The sequence below is a fragment of the Emydura macquarii genome, unplaced genomic scaffold, assembly GCF_026122565.2.
Source record: "Emydura macquarii macquarii isolate MOO-44397 ecotype Brisbane River unplaced genomic scaffold, CSIRO-AGI_Emac_v2 contig_1390, whole genome shotgun sequence".
Classification (NCBI taxonomy): domain Eukaryota; kingdom Metazoa; phylum Chordata; order Testudines; family Chelidae; genus Emydura; species Emydura macquarii.
Genome location: NW_027131527.1, coordinates 24084757 through 24111571, shown reverse-complemented (window position 1 = coordinate 24111571; position 26815 = coordinate 24084757). Strand labels below are relative to the sequence as shown.

The 26815-nt window shown below is 38.5% G+C and overlaps 1 protein-coding gene across 3 annotated transcripts in view; it reads right to left on the bottom strand.

The window, feature by feature from the left end:
- Positions 1 to 2515: 2515 nt before the first annotated feature.
- The window catches only part of LOC137156172 (heparan sulfate glucosamine 3-O-sulfotransferase 1-like), a 100088-nt gene continuing 75788 nt past the window's right edge, over positions 2516 to 26815 (bottom strand). For 2 of the 3 annotated variants that reach the window (XM_067552903.1, XM_067552902.1), the window contains 4 exons: positions 25748 to 25789; positions 22866 to 22915; positions 21932 to 22071; positions 2516 to 4453 (listed from right to left, as the gene is read on the bottom strand). In XM_067552903.1, the coding sequence (XP_067409004.1) occupies positions 3406 to 4335 (930 nt within the window). In that variant the 5' untranslated portion in view covers positions 4336 to 4453; positions 21932 to 22071; positions 22866 to 22915; positions 25748 to 25789 and the 3' untranslated portion in view covers positions 2516 to 3405. The remainder of the gene's footprint in view (positions 4454 to 21931; positions 22072 to 22865; positions 22916 to 25747; positions 25790 to 26815) is intronic. The other variant, XM_067552904.1, reaches the window with a different exon arrangement.

Genomic DNA, 26815 nt, shown 5'->3' with positions numbered 1-26815 from the left:
AGCTAAAAGATGGCTGTATAGATTTTCTATTAAATGTATGGGGGAAAAGTTACCTTTCAACTGAGCACATATATGGAAAATTTCACCTCTGCAGGAGAAATGTTTCAGAGACTGAAATGAGATCTGTAACAGAAATTATAGTTGCTACCTTTACTGCAGCCTTTTCTGCCTCGTGAATACTGAAATGCAAAGGTTAAACTGCATTTTTAAAAATGGATTCCCAAATCCAAACTTCAGAGGGGTTTAGTTAAATGAAAAAAGTTAATCAACAAAGTTATACTATGAATAATATATTTCTCTTGGTATTAGTAAATTGTAAGGAGATCTTTGAATTCCTTCCCTTAACTGTTTTTCCCATAACTGCTGAGCAGAAATGGATGAAGACTTTGCTGACAAATCAAGTAGATTTATGCATCCCTAATCCATACAGCTCAGCACTCCTTGAAATGTAAATTTCAGAAACAGCGACTAACATTTTCACAGATGCATACAGGTTTCTGCCAATTGGTGTTCCTGCATACTAGTCACTTAAAGATTATCTGTAAACCTCAGAGAAAAAAAAATGAAAAAACTGTACTGATGCCTCCAGGCAAATGTATAGAAAGATATTTGGTTTCTTTGAGAAGTCTATAAAGGAATTTGATGCAGACTTGTGAAATCTTCTGTTACTGGCAACTACTATAAATAAGACTTTGTCTTCAATATATATGGTTTTGAAGCTTACATTTTTCAACCAGAAAAAACATTACATTTGCTTGATACAATTAAATAGAACTAACTTCAGTCAAAATATTGCCAAAACAAAATGTGAAAGATGGTACAACAAAAGTATTAGCATGCATAAGTAATGGAAAATAATACTGGGGAAAAAAATTAATGGTATGTCCTTTTCTGTAGTATTGTTTTCACTTCTGGTTTGACTTCAGTGGGATGCTCTAATTAGAGCCTTACTCCAAGAGGTCTTTCATTAGAAAGATACAACTCTGACTTTGGAAAGAAAAGTTAGAAGAATAAATAATTATGGTCCATTAGTACATTTCATATGTACTTACCCTCTTTTACAAATCAGGGGTTTACTAAATAATCATATTCCAGAAAACTAAAATAATTGGAAAAACTCATTGAATGGTGAATGAGTGATTGGCTCTTAATACAGAAGTCCGTTTTACACACACACACACACACACACACACACACACGTAATTTAAATATTAAATATTTAAATATTAGCCTGAAAATACAATCTGCTTTAATATTTGAGAGATTTTGAATAAGGATATTTCCATTTAATTGTGTCTGGGGATGACTATTTAACTTCAAGAGGTGTTGGCTGTGGACGTAAGAAAAGGCTAACCAATTGTAGAAGGACTGAATAACTTCAGTTCCCATTTACGTCAGCTGGATTTCAAGGTACACAAGATCTCAGTGCCGAAAGCACTAGATTCATAGAATTTTAGGGCCAGAAGTGACAATAAGATCATCTACTCTGACCTCTGTATAATGGACAATAGAATTTCATTGTAACTAAAATACGTCTTCCAGAAAGACATTCACTATTTTTGCTCAGTAGTCTCACAGAGCAGAGGTTTGTGCCTCTAGGGCGGAGGATGCAGTATAGTACAAACTGCAAGCACTGGGGACACCTAAGGGATAACTTTTCAAAGTAATATTGGATGAATAGCAGAACCGCCAGTCATACCAATACAAAGAGAGTCCCGGGGCACCTTATAAACTAACAAATTTATTTGGGCATAAGCTTTCGTGGGCAGAAACCCACTTCGTCAGATGCATGACTCTTATCAATGAGACCTGTATGGCTGAATCACACCTGATCACTGTGAAACTGGAGTTCCTGAATAGCAACATTCCAACTGATCATGAAAACTATATTTTCTTCTTCCCTCCAACCTGCCTGGAACTAAGTCCGTTGGTGAATACAGAACATATTTTAAAAATCCCAATAGGGGATCTTATTTGTACACTGATGGGTGATTATAAGACTTTTCATACTATGATAATTAAGTCCAAAACCCAAAGCAACTGCTAGTATATTTCTGAGGATAACCGTAACTGGCCAAGTAACTCCTACCAGAATGATTAAAGTAGATTTTCTTCCCCAGTACTGACACATATGAGAAGGATTAGAACCTAAAAAAGAAAGACCAGCATGATACTGTGAAAAATATTATAAACAAACAATTCCTAATGCATGAGTATAGATTCACATGATTTATACAGAAAATCTGAGTAAATCATACTTGATATCTTGAATCTGATACCTTGTGACTGATATACATTATATACTTATTACATGAAATTACTTTTGACTCTGCATACATCTCATGATCTGCAAATAGAAATTACAAAAGTTACTCCATGCTTTGGAGAGCAGGCAATTAATATTTTTCAGCAAATGTGTCAAATTAGATATGTAAACTAAATCCAAGAGAGCAATAGAACAATTAGTTACAGAAATACAAACAATAAGGTAGTACTGATGAAAAATTGTTTTCCATTCAAGAGGAAAGTAACAATTTATGTAATTAAATAAGCATTTGAACAATTCCCGACATCTAAGAAGAACTTTGTTTACAGATTTACTTTTTATTATGCAGATCAATATTGCTTTATCAACCAAGGATGTTTTGGATCATTGTCTGTTTGCACCCTGAACCCCAAAAATGTAATAATTTCTCCAAACAGTTAATTTTCTCCACCAGTTTGGAGATTTTGCACCCAAGTAATAAGTGTGTTGTTTAATACTAACATCCTACATAGAAGGAGCTTCAACACAGAGCAAGCTGGTAGGTATTCAAAACCACAGTATTATATGTTAGTTATTTAAGTAGGAAGTACTTTACAATAATAGCTACTTTAACAGATTATAAATTGTTTGAAGGAAGCACTTTTGGAATCCCCTGTTCTAACATATGTAATTATTCTACTGTATGAAAGTTCTAGAAATCAGTGCCATTATCATGGCACATGATATAAAAAATACTACCAACAAAAATTACAGAACAGTTAGAATGATACCATTTCAACTATCTACATTTTGTACACTGCTTAAAGCAGTCATTTTTCGAAAGAGACTCAACTCTGATCTCGGTCATATGGTGTAAATCTGAAGGAACTCCATTGAAATTAATGGATTTGCAGCAGGGTAATAGATCAGATTCTGGCCCACAGTAGTTATACACAAATATATCAAACTTATTTCTCCCATGTTTAAAGGGTGCACAGGCTGCCAATGGACAACTATCCCCAGTGAAGAAAACTCTTGTCTCTGCTTCCAGTACAACCACTTTTAAAGTTTTCAGTCTGAGCAACCCCAGAGAGTTTACAAAGATAACTTTGAAAATAGTTTATTTCAGGACATTTTAAGAAACATTTATTCCAAAGGTATTAATGCCAGTCAAACGAATGATTAACCATTCTGTAAAATTTTGCATTGTGCTCTCTGAAGTAGGAGTAAAGTTGCTCTAAAACAGTATTGTTGACAATAGGATGGGGGCGCCCTTTGGATTCATGTAAACATCTCTCTCTCCCATCACTTCTAATGCAATAAAACCCCTTGGTTTGGTTAAAATAAAAATTTGAAGATTTAATTCTGGAAGGAAGATTAAGAAATGTTTCCACTTTTTGTAACTCAGGAAGAGGATCCTTGATTAAAGTATTACCATCCACTATGTGAATCTGATCTAAGTTGAAATGCTTAAGCCACTTTTCCATATGGATATCATAGAGACTTCTCTGAATAGCTTTGTATTTGGTATTAAGTGCTCCATTTTTAATAACAATTTCTTCAAAGGGTTGAACACGCTTGTGACTTTCTAGTCTGTTGTAATATACTTGGGTATAATCAGATATTACTCTCTCAGTGGGATCTCTTAGAATGAGCAGCAGTTTAATAGAACTATTCATGTCATGAATTCTTTCTGGAGCCTGTGGTGAGGTAAAATAGCCTGGTGTTTTCTCAATAGTAATTTGATTTTCATAAGAAAATGGCATCAGACTCCGATACCAGTCTATTCCTTTAACATAATTCTCATCCCAGTCAAAGAAGTGGACTTCTGTAGTTGCTACCACAATATTAGGATGAATATCCAACATTTCCAGTAAAGCCCTGGTCCCTCCTTTCCGAACTCCTATAATGATTGTCTGAGGTATTCGTCGATTTGTGCCAGGAGGTCTCACCTGTGCTGAATAGTGTTCACTTTTATTACTGAAAAATCCTACTTGCGACTTCAGCGTCTCCAGCAGTGCCCCATTCTCAACAGGAGCACCCTGCGTGTGAGTCAGCAGAAGATAAGCTGACACCAGTAGGAAGGCCATGTGGAGAAAAGGATTAGTTCAAAATGCCGTTATGCTTGGCTGGTGAAATAATAGGTGATTCCCCTCTTGAGGAGTTGGTTGACAGAACTGGAAGCGAGCAAACAAGTTTCTGAAGCATCTGCAAAATAAAATAAGACTAGTCACTATCTCTAGGCATACGAATGCATCATATATAGAGTCTGACTTCCCTGTACTTAGTACCATGTAGAAACGTTATCTAAAGCAGTTTACTTCCCCCACACCCACTCTGTTTTCTTGCTCAGCGCTGTGATTAATGGCGGACACTAAATCAGTGAGAACTTTTGCCACCTCAAAAAACTGGCCTACAATACGAAGAAAGAAGAGCAGGATCTACCTGGTCTACATTCCTAGCCATCATTTCCTTCCTTTTACTTCTTGTTATTTAGGACATGCCATTTACAATGATTCCATGACATTTTGGATTATCAATTCATCTCCTCAAGTTCACTGCTAGAATCTAAATAATGAGTGTCATTTAGCTGATGCTTTAATTCTGTCTCCAATGGGCTACATTTTGAAAGCTCTGACTTGGTAGCACGGAAAAGATGTGTCTAGCAAGAACATGAGTGAATTAAGGCAAAATCCTTGGGATGTAAGCCCTTTGGATCAGTAAGGAAACAGACACAACGGTGCATATCAGAGCAAGAGAGATGGAGTCTGCACCAACAATGTGGAGATAGAGGGTCAACTGGATTGGATGGATTAGTTGTGGAAGATTCAAGAGCTGTGGTATGAGCATGCACACATGTGTAGCTGGACAGCTGCTGCAAGCTTAGAGCTTTAGGAGAGTAATAGAGATCATCAGTCTTTCCAAGGAAAGCATTGTGCTCTCTGAAGTAGGAGTAAAGTTGCTCTAAAACAGTATTGTTGACAATAGGATGGAGGCGCCTGTCTCCAAGACTGTCTCCAAGAGATACATAGAATACCTTCAGGGGACCCTAAAAGCTTTAGTCTCTATGTGTGGGGAGAGCAGGAGGTATATTTGTGTGGATCTGGGCTCTTAATCCATTCTCAAACAGAAGAAAACAAGATATTAAAAGAGAGCAGGGGTTCTCAACCTGACAGTTTCGACTATCCTGCCTGTACAATATTGTTAAGTGGGATGCAGGTCCCAGCTAGATGGGACAGGACTCCTGGGGATGTGATATTTACAGGATATAAACAAAAGTCCCACTGTTTTACTAATATTTAAAATGGATTTTGAAGCCCCTTTATATACTATTTGGAAACTTAGTTATAACAGAGGGGGCATCACAGAACCATTTATACATCAGGAGAAGTATGCTTGAGTGGTCTGGACTAGATGTTTCAATCCTTTAAGTCCTTACTCAGGGAAAATTTCCTTGAGAAGGACTTCAGGATTTTGCCTCATTTCTGGGCAGCTGTAAGATTTTAAAGTGGTAACAAGTGGTATACACATTTTCCTTAACGTGATTTATTTTTAATCCTAATAAAATGGAGTGTGAAAACTAATTCATTTGACAAGCTCTGGCTATAAATAGTGAAGTTATCTTATACAATGAAGCGACAGTCACTTAAAACCAAGAACTTCCTATTTGGATTCTATTTTAAACCTCTGTCTCATTCTTGGATTTTAAAATGGTGTCAGAGTTGCTATAACCATAGTTCCTTTTTCAGATTCCAGTTTCAGTGATTTGCTGTTCTTTTTTTTGAACATATACATCACATTATTTCACTAATAATCTCTCTTACACAGTACCTCAAAGAAAGCAGACACTTTATATTTGTCACAGTTCTGATGAGGATTCATGGCTTCCCTTTATTATAGTCCTTTTAGTAACTGTTTAGTATGAGTTACTGGCACCTTACAGGCTTAAACAATCACAGTAATATTGTCAAAATTTTATGGTAGTTTCTAATACTGTGTAAGGAAAGCAGCAAATTCATTAAATGAGAATTCTAAATCTAATAATTAAGGGCCAAATCCAACTGTCTTTGAAGTCAGTGGAAAGATTCCCATCGACTCTAATGAGAATTTGATCAGGCCTCGAAGTATAAGCAGCATTCATCAGCAATATTTTTGGACTGACTGAATATACCTAAAACTTTAATTTTACTTTTAAACAGTGCCTCCTGTTGTGGAACTAACTTCACTCAAGACTCTATCCACATTAAAGCATGCCCCAGAGCTACTAGTGAAAGATCTCAGGGGCAGCAGCCTATTCAAAAGGAGCAATAGATACATAAATATATGCACATATATTTAAATACTACAAAAACCCCAAGCTTTAAACTAGTCATACAAGTTGAATCTTAAACCAAATCAAACGTCCAAAGCAGAATGCCTCTCTATTCACAACTAGACTAAATATTGTTATTGTTTTACCAGTGGAAAGAAAACTTCTGTTTAAAGAGTCACCTACATATTGCCATTTTATTATAACTTTTCCATTGAAGATTTATTTTAAATTCTCAAAGACAACACCTTATGCAAGTTTTTATATTAGGACACTATGGCAGAACACACACACACACACACACACACGGAGTCATTTGCAGCCACATTTTTTTTTAAATGGCTACTATTTTTTGGGTGTCCATCTTGAGAAACCTTGGACCTGGTATTCAGATGAGTTGAGCACCTAAAACGCCAATGGAAGCTGCAGGCGCACAGTGCTTTTGAAAAGCTGCCCGAAAGCCCTATGTAGAGCTCCCAAAGTTGAGGCACCTAAAATCAGTGGCTCCTTGTGAAAATTTTGGCCTTAGGGTTTGAATGCAAGTCAGATGCTACAATCTAAGAACTTCCAACACAATTTTACCTCTGTGGCTCATGATATTTCTAAATGATTTGCACAGTGTTATGAATCAGATTTAAGGATAATTATAAAAAAAAGTAAAAAAAAAAATCCCTTCTTTATGAAAACCACCACAAACATAGAACACCATGAAGCCTATATATCTTAAATGCCATTTTTTGTTTAAAGATAAGATGTAATGGGGACAAGAATTACAGTAATTATAAATACACTTGTGATTAGAATGTAAATTAACCCTGTTATAGGTAGGCCTATTCTTGTCTTTAGAACTAGGTATAAAAATTGCATTTCTCTGGCTTCCTGCCTGCAGGCACTGCAGGCTTGGAATACAGCAGAAATCCCATACTCCACTGCACAGGAGGAGGTTGGCCTACAGAGGGACTCCACAAATACCCAGTGCGTTCCACCATGGCTCCATCAGCACCAAGGTGGGCTTTGTTAGCGACTCAGGGGAGGGGTCATGGCCAGTGCCGTCACTCACCAAAATATCAGGCTCTTTCCACTACTTCCATCACATTCTGAGTTAGAAGACTTAAATTAAGGCCGAGGATTCTATTCCTCACCCTCACTCTCAACACATAATCTGCTTACTTAGGACGCACACTCTTTACCAGGATTTCACCATTCAGTACTAACACACCTACGGCAACATGCCTTCAACCTGAAACACTCCTGGCAGTCCTTAATATCATAATAAACAGATGACTGACAACAACAACAACAACAAAAGGGATAGGCAGAAAAAATGAAGAGGGCAATGGTAGAAATGAAAATGAATCATTGCAAAATAAAACGTCACCCTTGTCCTCCAAGGGTATGTCTACACTGCAGTTAGATGCTGGTGACTTGCCCATGCCAGCTGACTTGGGCTCGAAGGGCTCAGACTAAGGGGCTGTTTAATTGCAGTGTAGACATTTAAGCTCTGGCCCCAGCCCAAGCCCGAACATCTACACTGCAATTAAACAGCCCCGTGAGCCCGCGTTGGCTGGCATATGCCAGCCGCTGGTGTCTAACTGCAGTGTGACCATATCTTAAGATTATGGTATTTCAAATGTAATTACATCTGTTTTACTTAACTACAACTGTTCCCATATTTCTTCATTGTGTAATGTAGATTTGCAAGCAGACACTTCTACCATAAGCAAATCCCCATTCCAGAGTGCTTTTCCCAAAATGTTTGGGCTAAGAAGTCAAAGTTTTAATATCACATCTGGTCATTGCCTTCTAGTATAAAGCGGTATGGCCTGTGGACAGAACACTGGACTGTGCCTCAGGCAACTTATGTTCTATTTCCAGTTCTGTCACTGGCCTGCTGGATGACCATGAGCAATGACTTCCCTGCTCTTTGACTCAGTTTCCCCATCAGTAAAATGTTTGAGATTTTGTTGATGATGATTATGAGACTGACCACCTTTGTAAAGTTCTCTGAAATTTATTGATGAAAAAACTTAAATACCATAATTATCACCTTCATTCAAGATTAAAAAAAAAAAAAAAAATCCCCCTTGCCCCCAACCCTCCTATTTTAATAATTGTTTTTGAAAGGCTGAATACATTCACCAGAAGTCACACCAGAAATCTTTATCCAAGACAGATAGGAATCTGAGATCCATAAAGACACTTTAAACTGATTTACAACGGTGGATATTTCTATATTTACTTATCGCCAGTGAGAATATTTTGTGTCGCATGAAAAATTCAGCTCATATTTAAGTTCTCCTGTGCTCTTGCTTACATCTGACTTTTTTGTTTCAGACCCCAAAATTCTGATGAATTATTCAAGGAGGTTAAATGATTCTTTTCTGATATTCTTTACAAAAACATTTAGAATATTTCATCTGTTATTGAAATGCACTTCATTTTTTTTCTTTTTCAGGTAAACCTGAAGAATGAAAGAGAGTGGGTCACGCAAAAGTGAAAATGTAGTTATCAGGAAAAGTTATACTGATGTGTTGTTTCCACAACATAGAAGCACCAACCAACAAACCGTTTAAAAAGAAAAGTATTCAGTCCCCACCAATGTTGGTGAGTTCACACGCAAATGCTTTGGTTGATGCTGTAACTGGAATCTTAAGGATGTGATTTTCAATTTATTACAATGGGAGCTGATCATCTACCTCTCATAGGTTCCATTGAAAAGTCCCAGCCTTGATTTAAAACAGTCTGCCCAGAGTATATTGTTTCTCTATATTGTTCTCAGAAGCTTTGACCAAGACTGGGAATCCACTGTGTTAGGCATGGACCCAACATATAATGAAACACTTACAATCTAAATAAATATAACAGGCAAATGGTGAGAGTGAAAAAGTGGAGCAAAGAGGTGCAAATAGTCCCCTATAGTCACACAGCAGAGTTTAGAATAGAACCCAGGTCTCCTAATTCCCAGGCCAGTGCCCTAACCACTGGAGTATGCTGCTTCTATAGTTATAAAGCAAGGATTTTTTGTAAGACACAAACAGCATTCCCAGACATGCAGAATATTTAACTGGCTGTTTAAATTCTGTAGGTATAAGAACAAAACACCGTAGATGAACTATTACACAAGCTGTTCATTATTCATTGTGCCCAAACCCTGAGAGAATTATCTCATTTGGCCTTGTGGTTATTTTGATTCAAGTGTGGAAACAAAGCTATAAATGAGGTTAAACTGTCAAGGAGTCACACCGAGAGACAGTTAGGTGCATTCTGTTGATCATTTATCCTATTATTTACAACCTCTATGATCATTAGACTTAACATACACAGTGAAGTTCAACTGACGTAGCCTCTTAAGAGGCTACAGCTGCCCTAAGTAGAGTAAGCTGGTAGTTTAGATGTTTCTCCATGCTTTAGGTCACAGATTCCCAGACTCAGGCCTGTATAAAATGTCAGCTCAAAGAATCCCTCATCTGGTATTTTGGGAAGGTTACATTTTCAATTTCAGCAGGTCAGGTTGAAACTATAGCTCTTAAGGTGTGAGACAAATGATAAGACAGCAATAGGTAAAAGCAGACTCAGTTCCAACCATATGAGTGCACAGCAAATGCCATGCTGTCAAGGAGAGAATCATCTGGGTTTTCTGCTTGGTTTATATATTTGTGGAAATTTTTTTTTAAAAAGACTTTGCAATGGATATAAGTGGATTTAAAAAAAAAAAAAAAAAAAGGCCCAAATTTCCAAATGCATTTTCATTCACGGAACTGACTTCAAAAGAAAACATGGAGAAAAACATTCAGGTAGATTCTCAAAGTCCTAATTAACACCGTGTAAAGGCAAATCATTACCGAAGGGAAAGCAGTTGACTTTCAGAATTTGGCATTCCAGAAAAAATTCATAGTAAATTGAAATCTGGGCTATTATAGTCACATGCTGACAGTTCTAAATCAAATTTTGGGAAACATTTAAACACATCTGTTTTATTTTTACTAATGATAATTGCTCATTTGTTATATAAATGCTACCAGAAAACAAAGTCCGAAATCACGTGTAAATAGGACAATATTCAGAGCAATGCTCAATTTTATATAAAGTATTTAACATTTAATTAATCAGAGTTATTACATCTGTTTTGATACACAGATTTTTACAGCAAACTCAGGTCAGAACACCTAAGGCTTAATTCTGCTGTACTCCATCCACAGTCTATATTTTCATTTGTGATTGGAGAAAACTGTAAGCTAGTTAAAAGAAACGTCAAACAGTGAGACAAGTTTTGCAAAAAAAATGGCTAGCTCATGATCTCAGCTACACAGGAGTAAGTCTGGAATAACTGTCTGACATCAATGAAGTTATAGTGGATTTAAACCAGTGTAACAGAGCTCAGAGTCTGGCCCAAAGTCTTCTACTACAATCAGGCAACAATCTGTGATGTACATCTGTGATAGTATTTCTATTCACAGTGTAATCATACAGGGCTCTGTGCTTCAGCCATTAACCTGAGCACAAACAGGCTCCATTTTTTGCGATGTAGTAGCTTGCACAGGGTCCTTTGGATTATATGATTTCACAGCTGCTGTATTTCCTGTTTTAGGGCATCTATTTCTTGTGACAATTCTGCAATCAAGCTGCCATTTTTGCTACCTGCATCTCCATCTGCTCCCCTGTGGTTTAAATGTTGTCAGGTGAGACAGGCATACTCCATAGCTAGATGATTTAGCATGAGAAATTCTTTCCAGAGAGCTAGGCTTCTGACCAGGATGCTGTGACTGGGATGCTGCACACCACAATCAACCCCCCACCCTCACCAAGGGTTTTAAGCCATGTTTATGCTTCTCCTTGTTGTAGGGCTGGTCAAGGTGTAACCTAGAGCCTCAGGACTGATTTAAGTTGCTCATAGCTGCAACAGCCACTTTGAGCAGCTTCGAACCACTAGAGTGCAGCAGTATTCTGGCCACATGCCCTGTCTCTTAGCCATCATTGCCATGTTGGGGGTATAGCTAAGTCACCGAGAGATTCCCCTTTTGCTAGTGGCTTAGATCAGATTACACATTCTTTCCAGGTTTATTTATTTATTTTTTAAAGCAAGCAGCCAGAGCTGGGGCTGAGACTCTGGTTCATAACCCTTAAAGAGGCTGTGAACTGTCTATCTCTAATCTATCCTACGCAAAGCAATCACTGGAATGTGATTTGTTCTGCAGATACATGCATCCAACATCATACAAGCATAGAGTAGCTACAAAAACGCTTGTTGAAGGGATAAGGTTGTGAACAGTTTGACCAGGGTTGGGGAAGAGAATGTGTGTGTGACTGGAACTGGTAACACTGGAATTGGAAGTATCATGAGGCTTTTCTTGCAAGATTTTCTGCCCAAGTTTGCAAACAATTGCTTGTGGTAGCTTGGGTAAGCTTTGTGTAGCACCTAAAACACATCAGGTTTTCCCATTGCTAACTTTCAAGTTGTGTTTTTTCCTGCAGAGTTTTGCAAGTAACAGTAAATACAGCAGCAACAGTATCAGAACCCACCTTAATGTATGTTCTAGAGAATCTAGAACATGCAGGTTGGACCCATAGCAATAACCATAGTGACTGACTCGCTCCTGAGTGATTTCTTCATTATAAGAAGTCTAAATCTATTTCTGATAGCCTGGAAAAAGTACCATGTGCCCTACGATAGTTTTGCACTATTGTCAAGAAATGAGTCAGTCAGTCACTCACAGTAAATTTCTAGTGTCTGTGCTCAGATATTTGGCCTCAGGTATTTTCTCTTAAAGATTCCAAATACATTTACATATGTGAAGAACTCTACTTTTTTTGGACTCTGCACTGGGTACTCCCTAACTCCTACATAAGCCTACCACAATCATAGACCTGATTCACCTGAGCACAAAGACTACCAATTCTATCACTGTAGTGAAACTGGACTCCTCAAAGGCTTAGAGAGGGTCTATGACCCAATCCAGTCTTTTCACAAAGTCACCAGGACCGTTACTACACAAGGCAAAAGAACCAGCATAAATGAACCCTTTCCAAGACCGCAGAGCGGTGCAAGAGCTCTACTACCTGAGTATGGAAGCACTATTCATGCCTGAGCCGCAATCCCTCGAGCAGTCACTGCTGAGGAAATGTCCATGTGATCCCCTACCATGGGTCATGTCTTAAGAGCACAATTAAGCCCTTATGCTATATATCTGGGGACTCTGAACACTTAAAAAAATAGTATTTGTCAGAGCTATTTGGTTCACCTTCAATGAATGTTATAAGTGTTAAAATACTTATGAAATGATCCTCAATGTAGCCACGGTCTATCTTTTTCTTACCAGCTTCACAACTAAATATTTTCAGCAGGCTATCATTATATCCCACACTGACTATTGCCTCCTCTGCCAAAAACACACACATTGCCCCCTTTGGCCATTTCAAAAAAAAAAATCCACCTGCTAAAGCCATCTTCTTTACCTGCTGATTTGATCAAATCCCTCCATTGGCTTTTACATCTGCCATAGCATCAAATGTAAGCTTCTTTTCCCAACATTCACAGCTCTTTATAACTCTCCCCCTTCCTACTTATTCTCCCTTTTTGAGCTTCATGTTCCCCCAGCCCCCACTGTTCCATCAGTGATCCCACCTTCTACCACTAGTGTGTCAGCTTCTTCAATCGTCACCTCCATGCCTTCTTCCACATGCTGTCTTATGCTTGGTAAGGCCTCTCCTACCCTGTCCATATATAAGTCCCCCTTAAAGACCTACTTTTGCCATCCTGCCTAGAGTGAACAAGTTGTTAGTTACATTGCTCAATATACTACAGTGACAAGGGCACTATAAAAACTCAAACAGAATAGCAGTTGACTTGTGTTTTAAAAGAAAATCCGTATTTATTTCTTTTCCCCAAATCTCTGTCTACTTGTCTGTACATCCTTAGACAGTGAGCTTCTTGGAACAGAGACCGTCCATTCTTGAATACCTGGAAAGCACCTAGTGCAGTGGGGTGCTACCATAAACAAATATTGAGTAAGAAATGATGATGCAATTTATATTGGAAAAAAATCCCCCGACTTGAAACAGTTTTAAAGCTTGGTTCCTAAGAATTATTTCGGGTAACATGGTTTAAACCAGCAGGAACCATCATACTCTTGCTGAGGAACATGTTTTAAAATGATTGCTGGAAACCACCCTTGAGACTAGCTAGGTTAGAGCCCTAAACGACTTTTTGAAAGTTTGACATAGTTTTGCTGCTTGGTTCCAATACAATCCAAAAGTGTTTCAGATTGGGGATGGTTTTGTAATGTAGACAGATCATGAGAATCTGAAGCCTGGTTAGGTTCTCCCAAGATCTGGCCACAGGAGCAGAAAAGCCCAAATTGTCCCCACTCGCTGATGTTTAATCTAATTTATTTATTTGTCCCATGAGTTAAATATCCCATGACAGTTATCTGGTTTCATTCAGTCAGTCACATCTATTGTGATTCAATGGAGCCCAGAAACTAAAAGGTAAATAAATGATCAGCACTAAGGAAAGCTTGTACCTGGGAAATTTTAGCAGGTCCAGGATTCTCAGGGTTTGGTTTGCCTATTGTTTGAAGTCAACAGTTGTTACAATTACATACTCAAACAAAACAGCCAGCAACAAAACAGGTTCTGCACTTTCTGACAGTATTAATAGCATCTTAAAGCACAAATACTTTAGTTTAGCTAGATTACAATTCATTTATTATTTTATAAGATGGAAATTTCTTAGACTTACTGTCAGAACAAAACATTACCTTGAAAATATTACCACAGATAATCTAATTCAGAATGTGCTGTAAAACTGATGCCTAAAATATAACAAAATTGCCTTTAGGAGCAATGCTATCGGAACAACATTCCAGGTTCAGCCTAAGAAATGTGATAGATTTTGACGAAGCTCTATGATGTTAGATCCTGTGGTTAGGCTATAATTGCTACATAAATGTAAAAACGATTTAAAGAGGATTTAAAGGATTTATATTGGAATACATTATTTGAATGATTTTTGTATTTTTGCTGTCTTTGTGCAATTAAATGCACATTTTTAGAAGACAATATGAACTGTTTGGTATAATGAAAATAGATTTGAAATTGCAGCATCATGTACTTTCTGAATCTCGACACATTCCTATTAGCTTTATGATACATAATTAAAAAATTAACCCCATGATACAGCCTCAAAATTCTAGCGTCATTACATGTTGTGTTTTTCTATTATTTGGTAATGTTGGCGTTGCTTAGTAACATCAGTAGACTAGGTATACATTTGACAAAAATGAGGTTTAGAAGAAATTCATGCTGCAGAGAAAAACAGTATTTTTTTAGTTTTTGAAAATCTTAGTGATGACATTTATTAATGGGTTTAATAAATTGACTGAAAAACCATTTTAATATAGTTGAGTGTGGAGCAGTTAAGGGTCTATTTGAACTCTTATAAAACCTATTTCTGAAGGAGGTTATAATTTATCTTGCTTCAGTCTTAAGTAAGGCATTATAGGGTCAATTTAACCATAGTAATAACATTATAATTAATAATATTACTTTCCACTTCTGTAGTGCTTTCTGCATGAGGATTTCAAAGCACTTGACATACATAAATTAACTCACTGCATCCTGGTGAGGTGCAGTAGGTATTATCATTCCCATTTTACATAGAGAAATTGAGACACATGCTTAAGTGCTTTGGTGAATCAGGGCTTATGTGACCTGCCCAAGATTGCATAGCAAGTCTGTGGCAGAACCAGAACAGAACCCAGGGCTTCTGATTCCAGCTTTCCTGCTGTTACATGACAATTGCTCCCTCTTTCATGGCAACAGAAGATTTATGTTGAAATTGAGAGAAGAGACTCAGTGTCTCATGCAAACTGTCAATTCTTCTACAAAATTTGGCTAAGTATTTTAGTTGGAGAGGCAAAAAATAGTAATAGTTGGCTTCAGGCATTCAGCGTCTGACATCTCTGCAAAAATATTCACTTCACTGGGGAATCTGGCAAAAAAAAAAAAAAAAAAAAAAAAGAGCAGCAGCAAAGCCAAGCATTTTTGCGACGGTAGAACCAGGACCAGAGGAAGTAAACTGTATTTTGTTCCTTCCTTAAAAATTTTCTTGTAAATCAAAAGCCTTTTTTGCAGGTGAAAAAATATTTCAGTGTGAAATTCTGTTAGGCTGAGGATACCAGTTCATTCCAACACAGGCCACCAAAAAACCATAAGATGATAAATTTCAGACATTACTAAGGACTTCTTTACACACACAAGCTTATATTTGGCTGGTATATTTGAAGTGGTACAACCTTCCTAGTATGGATGCATTTATATGGGATCAAGTTGTCTTATACCAGTATAGCTTATACAAAGGTATGGGAAGGCAAATAAGCTATACCACCATAACTGCATTCACACTAGAGGTTGCAGTGGTATAACTATTTCAGTAAAGAAATCACTCCCCTAACTGAAGCACTTATAATGGGAACAAACACTGTGTAGACCAGGCCTTAGCTGGACTGGATTTGAACTGGTGATCTATTCCTCCCTCTGCCAATTGTCTATGCCAGGGGTGGCCAAATTTACTCTCCCCCAAGACTCCCCTCCCCACTAGGCAGAATCCTCTAGCCCCACCACCCTGCCACAGGGTGGACACTCTGAGCTCCCGATCCCAGGTGAAGAACTGGGAGGGCATGGGGGCTCTGCGAGCTGCACTTTAATTGTAAAAGAGCCGCCATGTGGCTCACGAGTCACGGTTTGGCCACCCCGGTCTATGCCATTATATCACTATTTGTATTGAGGTAGCACCTAGAGGCCCCAGTGAAGATCAGGGCCCCACTGTGCCAGGAACCCCACACACAACCAAAAACCAGTCCCTGTCCTAAAAAACTTGATGTGACATGAGACAGCAGGTGAACACAACAAACAGACTTGCAGGCACAAGGTGACAGCGAGACAATTATGATTAGTCTAATAGGCAGTGGTCACAGCACATCAGATGTCTAGCCATTGCCCAGTGTTTGGTAGGCACCCTGGTAGAAGTGAGTTTTGGAGAGATTTGAAGGAAGAGAATATGTTAGATTTGCAGATTTGTATAGGGGTCCCCTAATGCCTCAGGGTTGGTTTGGGACAAAATGCAAAGGAGTCTGCAGGAAAAGTGGTCAGTAATGTCTGATATCTCTGGCAAGGTAGAGAGCCTAGTTTCTTAGGGAGAAATAAAGACAAGGAAATGTTTTGGTTTAAATTAAAAAATACAACACAAGCGTCTGACAAAATTCAAGTGGACAAACTTTGTGGAATGTAGGGTAAATACATTGAGTCAAATCAGCAGGAAGTCGATGGTGCTATGCCAAATGTATATCACCTGAGGATGTAAATTACATAGGTTCATTACAGCCAAGATTTCCCAACAATTATGAAGGTGGGCAGATTTTTGCGGTGGTGAAATTGGAGCTTTATTAGGTAATAAATGCAAATCTGTTTTCACTTAATATTTTTGTATCCATTTCTACAAAACAGGCAACCTCATAATCCAAGGCATATAAGACCCATTGCTTAGTATAACTAAATATGAATTTATTCAAATCCAATAAAGTGAGGAATAAATCATTTAATTCTTAGCAATGAGATGTAAAAGTAAAGGGACCATCAAAAGTCATCATTGTAATGCTTTAATCTCACTCTGTAGAACCAATCATTTGAGATGCTTCTTAAATACTCAGCATGTGTGTAATTGTTATAACAAATTTTTGGTTCATTCCATTAAATTCAACTACCCTTATGTTCATAGTTCAGAGATGTCCAGTCTATGCATAAAAGAGGAATGAATGGCAGCATTAAAGAAATATATTCTTAGGATGGGTGGGTGGCTGGGAGAGAAAGAAAAAGAAAATCACAATTCTTCTAGTCAAATTTTGGTTAAATTTTCCAAATCAAAATAGTTAAGAGTAACATTTAACTTCAGTGAAACCAATGGAATTACTCTAGTCTAGATTTATACTGACAAAACTGAAAATCAGAATTTGGTCCATGCTTCTCAGTTTTTATTAATGTAAATTCGTGTCCTAACAGTTTCACTGAGACATGGATTCAGATAAAAGTTAAATGGAATAGAAACTTTAACTAGGTTTTTATATTACAATTCTATGTGCTACTGCAAACATCACAGGATTTCAGTGCAAATCCATAAACTGGCCCAATTTTGCTCAAAAGTGCATCCAAGTTCAAACTTTACTGAGAACATGGCTTGAGTTTCAAATTTACAATAAAACACCAAACCAGATGTATCTCACTTGGTTTGGGGTTCTGTGGTGGAAGTTTTTACTTTAAAAAAAAAAAAATAGTTCTGAGTGAGAGAACCTTAATGCTAGTATAACCTAGTTAAGGTGTCTTGGTTGGAATATTAGACTCTTGCTGCTACAAGAAAGAGTATCCACGATGCATAGTGATAAGATCATCATTCAAATTACAGTGTCTATTTAACACTTAATTTTAAACTAACTTGAATTTCCAAAAACATACTCAGAATATACCTTACAAAAACATCTGGGAGGCGAGAGGATCCCCAGAACCCAGGCTGTAGTCCAAGCCCGAATTTCTACACCACAATTAAACAGCCCCTTAACTCGAGTCAGCTGTCACAGGCCAGCCACAGGCTTTTAATTGCAGGGTAGACATGGGACTTAGCTGCTAAGTCCCATTTTCAAAAGCACTTAAGCAACTGATAGAATTTAGATTCCTTAAGTGACAGATTTTTTTTTTTTAAACTTTACCCCTAAAATAAATATACTTAGGTGAATCAAATAAATATCCTATAAAAACAATAATGAACATATCATAAGGAGAAAAATATGAAATGTAATTTTGCTCAAGTACTTTAGGTTATAAGATACAAATCCTGCTTGCTTTACTTGGGCAGGATTCCCATTAGCCTCACAGAGTTTTGCCTGAATAAGGAAGGTGCTAAATAGACCCCTGAAGGAAAATCAGTAGAGTCACTGGCTTCCTTTTTTCAGCTTAGTGAAAATTAATGCCAAGTACGACAGTCATGGGTTTTGCTGAAACGAAGGAAAAAGTATTAACAGGGATGTAATTCTGTAAGAACTAATTGCACTCATTGATACAACCAGCTGTGTATTCACCCATAGTGTCTCAAAAAACCATAGCAGAATATGTTTAGGTAAAGAAAGTTTTAGGAATGGAGGTTAAATACCAGGACAGAGCAATACATGCTGCTGAGTAATTTGAGCAGTGACAGGAAGTGGACTGTTAAAATAAAAGAACAACATGGAAGGATCAACTGACTATTAAATTACGTAGGCTCATTACATCCAAGATTTAGCTCTAATGAGAGCCTCAAATCAGTTACAGTAAGGAATATATGAAGGAGCTAGACAGGTGAAGCTGAAGTCAGTGCTGCAACATTCTAAGCAGAGCATAATTTCTTTGGAAGAACAACATGTGAGAATAAGGAGAAAATGGTCAATATGAATAACTTTTAAACCTAACTATTCCACAAAGCTAAAAAGAGGGACAAAGTGCTCACACCAGCACAGTAAAGGTACATTTTTCTGAGCAGAAAGCACTGGTAACCGTGGCTAAGATCCTTAAAGATATTTAGGCACCTAGTTTCCACTGCAATCAATGAGAGTTAGGTGCGTTAATACCTCTGAGGATTTGGATCTATAATCTCATATGTTTACTCAATGCTTCATCACCAGCTTAATCATAATGCTGTCCCATTCAATTCAATGGGAAAAATTTATTGATCTGAACTGGTGCAGAATCAAGTCCTTAACTCCCATCAACACTGATGGAACCCTGGAGAATCAAACCCGAAAGGGAAGAAGCATTTGCATGCTACATGTACAGTACTTTCTACCCTAGATTTCATTGCTTTTCTCTAACTATGCCATGACTAAGATTGATCATTATTCTGAGGTTATTCTTGTTACCATGAGCACTTGAAAACTAGACCGACAGAAACAGATAGAAAAAAAAAGCCTTATATACATGATTTTTGGAACTCACATTCGTCAATCCACATCAATACCAAAGGAATAGATGGAAGCACTAACCAGGAATAAAGGGCACCTATCACTTGCCTAAGGGAGTAATTTTCTAACTTTGGACTTGAAGCTGCTTTCCTGAACACCCACAAAACTCCCACTCAGTTTGGGTTATTCAAGCAATACAGGACAAGATAAGTACCAAGGACTGCAGCTCCCTGTGATATTCAGTGTAACAGGCAGAGATAGCAGAAGGTCACATCATTGCCAAAGGATTTTAATAATCTTGAATACAACTGCACAACATGATCAATTCCATTTTACTTAAATTAGAACTTGTGGGCACTTAATTTAAGGGGTGGGAGGAAGCATTTTCTTAAATGATGCATTTCCTATAAATATGGTATAAGAAAACCCTCTAAAAATGCTTATCAGGGGGCCATAAACCATCTTAAGACATCTCCTGGGATGGAAAAAGAAGTCAAAAGATACATATTTAAACTCAAATTACTGGACATAAATATATATTATCCCAGAGCAATATGAAGAAGTAAACATTTACAAATTCTAAACATTAGCAGTGAATTTATTTGGTTGTCTTTTTTTGTTAATGAGGATGGATTTCCATAACATCCCACAATTGCCAACTTCCAGAAATAAAGAAAATATCTATTTTGTGGCTACAAATAGGAGCTGCAAAGTAATTACAATTGGCTATAGGCTTCCCTCTTACCAGATACACAGACAATAATGGATTAAAAGTAAAGCTATGGAAGGTTAGTATAAACTATAAACACATTAAATAGCTGGCAGGTGATGTTAGAAGATAGGACTTTTAAAAAGTTTACTTTCCCTTAGACTACAATTACTTTTTTCTAATTCCTATTTCTGATCATTTCTGGATGAGATTATGACTGCAAATCACTCTCACACACACAGTCTCTCCCCCCCTCCCTGCCCCCCCCCCCCCCCCGCAGATTTCTGGGCTAAGTATATCTTTTATAACCTAGTCATGTTAGTATCACTATGATGTTTTGAAGATGAAAAATGAAATCTTCCACGTATGCTTTCTTTTACTGTAGTCTTGGTACATTCCCTTCATTCCACATAACCATGCAAGTACACAACATATCCTTCATTGCCTCTAAGTGGGGATAAAAAAAAAATCTCTGAACATGCTATAGCCTGTGGTTAGACTAATACAGGCTGACAAGGTCAATTTGAAATGTTGGTCAGCATGGGGCATATTTCAAGTAGAATTATATTCTTGTTTTTGTTTACCTTTACACTTGCAACTGTCAATTATACTTCAGGACTAATGTTTTAATTAAGCAATAAAACATGACAAGCAATGCTTTCAGCCAAATAGTAGTATATATCAAGATTGCAGTAGTGCAAGATGTGGCAATGTTCAGCCACACACGACCTGTGGTTTTAGGGACCTGTCCTACACTTCTCACTCAGGGAACACTTCTATTGTGTAAAGACTGCAGGATCAGGTCATTCTGTCAGTGTCATGATTAATTATATTCACACGTCCTCATTCTGAACCAATACAAATCAGGCACTTTGACACTCCCCAGTTTTCAGGGAGAAAAGATGTGCTGTGCAGGAATTATGTGACAGAAACACAAAAGTGTGTCAGTCACTGATGTTTTACAAGAAGAGGGACGGTTGGGCCCCAGAGAACTCTGAGACACCATGTCCCTAATGGGTCTCCTCCTCAAATATGTGAAACTGACTATCTCCAAGGTGTCCCAGGGGGAGCCTTTGAAGAGGCCTCTGCTCCCAGGGAAGGAAGAATGGAGCACAAATTTTTGCTGCTCCAAACTGCTGGGAATCCTATGATCTCATTGGACATCCTCTCAGTGAGATTTCTGGAAGGGAAGTCCTGGACTTTCCAGAAATGGGGATGAGTTGACTGTAGGGAAGGATTTACCGGGCACTATTCATGAGAGAGAATATAAGCCTGGGCTGGATAGAAAGTAATAAACACTTTTACTAGGGCAATTAAAAAAATTTTTGGCAGAAAGTTGTAAGAAAATAGTTGTTTGCTAATGTTTCTCCCCCTTGAATTTGTACACCAGGTCCTTTCAGAATTAAAAAGCTGATTTACAGATTTATAGTTGAAGTCATGGTCTAAGAACAATTGCTTTCCTTTCCACCATCTAATATTGATCCCCACTTAGCCAGTCCTGCTGACATAACTCCAATACTGCAGCCAAAACTTAGTATGGAGAGTAGGGAAGGACAAGTTAAACAATTAATGTGTTAACTAAATATGAATCAGCCATATTAACTGAACCAAGTATTTCAGAATAATTTTGGCTAATGTTTGTGCCATTAGTACCCAAGGGCAGCAGATAGAAGCAGCACACGGCATACCTAGTTCTGCCTGGCTCAGCCCAGCCAGCAGTTCCCATTTGAGCAGACATTGGATGGACAATCTCTCTTCCCTTGGCCTCCTTCCCCAAGGACTTTGAGAGTAAAGATCATCCAGTGCTCCAGGAGGGGCATGAAGGTCCCTGTCAGGAAAAGAAGTTGGTCAGGCCAGGCTGGAATCTCCCTTCCCTCCACACAAACTATCCCATCCTCTCAACAGGTTCCAAGCACCCCTACCCCACACAACACCTCACTCACTCGTCTTGAGCAATCTTCTTAGGAGACGCTGGATGCCATAATACTCTTCACCCCAGTCCATTTGGGAGCTATCTATCTTCTTTTTAATTCCTGGTGGTGTGGTACTCTCACCTACCCTGCATCTTTGGTAGGCTGCTTTCCCCAATCCACTCAGTAAGTATTTTTAGATACTAGTAGCAGGACCTATGTATTCACTGCTGGATCCCGCTGTTATCTCTGGCCCTTTATACCCCATCTCATTAGTTCATAGTGTGCATCAGTGAAATCTGGGACATCCCTCAGGTATAAAGTTGAGAACCAGTAGCAGAGCCCAGCAACAAATTCCTAGGTCCTGCTGCTGAAAATGGGGAATAATTGGATCCTCTGAATTAAAGATTTTCCCTTCGATGTTGACATTTGTGCTGTCTTTGGAACCTAACTAGATGAGTCAACATAATGTCCTTGGCATAGCCCATCTTCAATACATGGCAACTAATGGATGGCTCACTTCTTGCCTTGTACAAGTCAAGGGAGTACAGCCCCAAGTCTGAGCTCCATGGAATTTCTGTGGAGAAACATTTGGCTCCTGAGTTGGACTTGAAGCCCCACAGAGGCCATGCTGACTGGATTTTTGCCTGAATGGAGCACTCGCTCATTGTCAGTTTTAACTGAATAAGATGAAGGAGATGCTGATACATACCTTGTAGACTAGTGAGAGTGAACAGACGAGAGTACTCAGGACTTTTCAAACTTTAAAGAAAAAAAATCAATATTTCAGATGCTGGGCTGTATTCAGAAAACAGCTTTACTGCTGCAAAAAGAACGTATCTTACACAGAAAAAACAGAGGCTTTCATGCATCATCTTTTTCAGGCAATAGTTTGCATTACTGTTGCTCCCTCTATTTCTTTTTAAAAGTCCTAGCAGATGAATTAATTTATCTGGTTAATTACAATGTTATGCTTATATAAGAAAAAAAGTGAGTCAGCAAAGAACACTTCTTGACAGACTATACCATCATTTGTGCAGGATAAACATCTCACGTATTGTAAGACCTGATGCTGAAGACAAAGTACCCCTAAGCATCAGTTATACAGTCACATAATCATTTTTAAAAAATAGATTCTAAAATGATTTTCATAAGATTTTAGACTGTATCTTAGTACAAATTATTTCACAAGCTTTAGGGCACTCAAAGATCCTAAATCCTGCGACACCTTTTGGTACATTGGCTACTTAAAGTAGTCGAAGTATGTACAAATGTGTTCATACGTTATTGTAGGCAGCACAGGTAGCAACACCACTAGTTAAGGTTGCTTGATACTTCCTATAATAAGACCTTGTTTTCAGTTGCTTATACCTTGGCCAAACCTTAACTGTTCATGCTGAAGTTTTCCATACTGGGTGTCTGTCACAGGCTGATTTTTTTGGGTAAGTTTCAGCAAAAATAATTTAACTGTTTTTCAGAAGAAGACTAGAAAATATATAATGGTTTTGGCCCATGTTAATAAATTGGTGGTGATATTTATTATTATTTAGAAGCTCCAGCACCCCTGTGGTTTGCTGTAGGGACTTGAAATTTGGCAGTGGGGTTGCCCTAGTGTCAGGGATGTGCCTTTCACTATCCTTGTGAAAAATTGTCCCCATATGGCCAAGTTACGAGCCTTTGAAATCTCACAGATCATGCATGCTCAGTAGAGAGTTGATAAATTCTGGCACAGAAATTCTCTTGGTATGGGGTGTGCTCCAGTCCTACAGAGTTCCTACATGTGACAGCATTATTTATGTGCCATCACCACAGAATGACTTGCATGCTTCATCCTGGGTCTGGGCAGGACTTTCCCTGTAATTGCTGCTCTGGGCTGCTATGGCTCCAGGCACCAGAACTGAGGGCAGGGAGACTCTCTCTCCCCCCTGTGTTCTCAAAGCTCCCCCTCCTGATGCCCGGGCAGCAAGGACAAGGAGATTGCAGCCTGACTTAGAATGCAGGGCAGTGAGGGGGATATGGAAAGAGAGGGTTACAGGAGCCAGAAAGGAAGTGGGCACAAGGGAAAACAGTGGGAGACCATAGGAGAGGCAGTAATGGGGAAAGGAGATGTGGCAGAGGAGGTTTCATAGAAGCAGAGAAAGGAATGACACAGAAGCAGAGGTGTTGGGGACAGAGAGAGGCCGAGGCGAGCTGTGGTGGGGGAGGGGTTAGAACAAGATGTGTTGGATAGTCTATAACCACTGAAGCACTTCCCAACAGATCCTAAAGCCAGGAGTCTCACTCCTGAGCCTCAGCCTTCCTCGGTGAGCAGACAGCTGTGAAACCCACTGACAGACTGTATGTCTGATGCCCCTCTACTATCTGATCCACATACTCAGCCTGCTGCTACTACTACTACCCACATACTCAGCCTACACCACTCTCTCAAGTGGCAAAAGTCTGTGCCGTGGTTCTAAAGGTCCAGACCCTGCTGATGACTCAACCTGGGGGTCAGTATATGGTTCGACACAGTGGAATTTTTATTTTTGCAGTTTTGTAGAAAAATCAAAAATTTACATTAAAGAAATGGTGAGAGAATGTTAAGGTTGCAAGGTCAATGACTCAAAAGTTAAGAAATGCTAGACTTAAGGTTGCCTGTGCAAACTTAATCCATACCCCATATGAGCATACATTATGAGATAGTATGTGATCATGTAATTAAAGACTATTTTTTCCCCACAGGACCCCAATCACAGAACAGGATAAAGCACCAGTTTTCCATGGGCATATTATCTTGAGGCTAGAGGTGTATCTCAATTGTTCTGAACAGGGATAACAGGGTTTTTTCTTAACTTGAAATTTATTTGCTTCTGTCACTTTATCAAACCAGATTGGTAACATTACTGCAATAATCTAGCATTTACACTGAAATGGGGGGGAGGGGGCATTATCGATCATTCAATAGCACTAGTAAGAGCCTAATTAATTCGTTTGATGTAAGACATGCTCCCTTAAATGCCTGTTCTGCTATGCTCTGTCACTGAGGTTGCAGCCAACTCCTTGCATATCCCCCCCATAACGCAGTTTAACTACAGGGATTTTAGCACGTTTGGGGAAGCAGGGTTTCCCCTTTGGGTACATCTATACAGCAATTAAACACCCGCAGCTGGCCTGGGTCAGCAGGCTGGGCTTGTGGAACTTGGACTGCAGGGTGTAAAAATGCTGTGTAGATGTCTGGGCTTGGGGTGGAGCCTGAGCTACGGGACTCCATGGGGGCAGGAGGGGGATGAGCGGGGAGAGGGTCTCAGAGCCTGGGCTCCAGTCTGAGCATGCATGTCAACACAGCAATCTTTAGCCTTACAACCCAAGCCCCACTAGCCTAAATCAGCTGATCCAGGCCAGCTATGGCTGTGCCTCAGGTCTTTTATTCCAGTGTAGATGTACAGTTTGATTTGCAGTACGTATTGAAGGACAGTCCAGGGTGATAGCCTAGGAATTGAGAGATACAGGTTCACTGCTCCACCACAGACTTCCTGTGTGATTTTGGGCAAATCACTTAGCTTTTCTGTGCCTCAGTTCCTCATCTGTAAAATAGGGATAATAGCACTGCCTTACCTCAGTGTGTTGTGAGGTGCTCAGATATAGTGCCCTCAGTCACTGTAATAAGTAAGAAAGGTAATAAAAGTTACTTAATTACCATACAAACCAGATGCATCTGCATTCTTAAATTAGATATAAAATGGTCAGAATAGTAAAATAGTCTCAATTGTAAATGACCACTGAAATTACTTTTAAAAAATGGTTTTATTTCAAAGGACATCATCTACTTGATCTAGAGAATTACACTCAAAACAGTTAAAGTAATTTCAGGTACTATCCCTGTCTCTGAGTCCCTGCTAAATATTGTGGGATTGCAATCACATTTTCCTATTTATTTATTTATTTTAAACCCACACAACAGGGGAAGATGACTGACTTTTCCTCAGGAGAAACAGTGAGACCAAGTATATAGAAAGAGTTGTCAAATGCACAAAGGAAACACATTTAAAAATACATTTCTTTCTCATCTTACTGTGTTAGTAATTGCAGAAACAATTAAATTAAAAAAAAGGAAGGAAGGAAGGAAAGAAATTTAGACAGAATTCAAGAGAGTTTTAAATTTGGGGATCTAAAGCCACCATGGGGGGGATACCAAAGTATCTTGCTGTTGCTGCATTTAGAATTTTAAATTTTGTTTAAAGCAATTGGCATCTGGGCTATTTTACATGCCAAAGTTCAGCCAAGTTTGAATTAAAATATTGGCATTCCAAACCCTCCAAAGCAGAGTTTTATAAATGAAGACATTGACAGACCAGTAGCTGTAGCAAAACTGCTGGATGCCACATAATTAGAGCTTCTAAAGTCTTGGCTTTGACAAACCTTTCTGCTGACTCTTACTTCTCAACTTTCAGGGGGAAAAGTATGGTATTAAATTGTGAATTAGGTAAGAGCACAAATGCTCAACTTCACACTGCATCTAAGGCTTGTTATTTAGGAGGAATTTCTCTATCATATCGTTAGAGTACAGTTAGTTGTTTTGCTTGTTATTGAAGCCAATTTGATGGGGGGTTCAGCACACATATGCAATATGGTACACCTTTTACATTTAAATAAGAGCTTAAAGACAGAATTGCACGCTCTGCA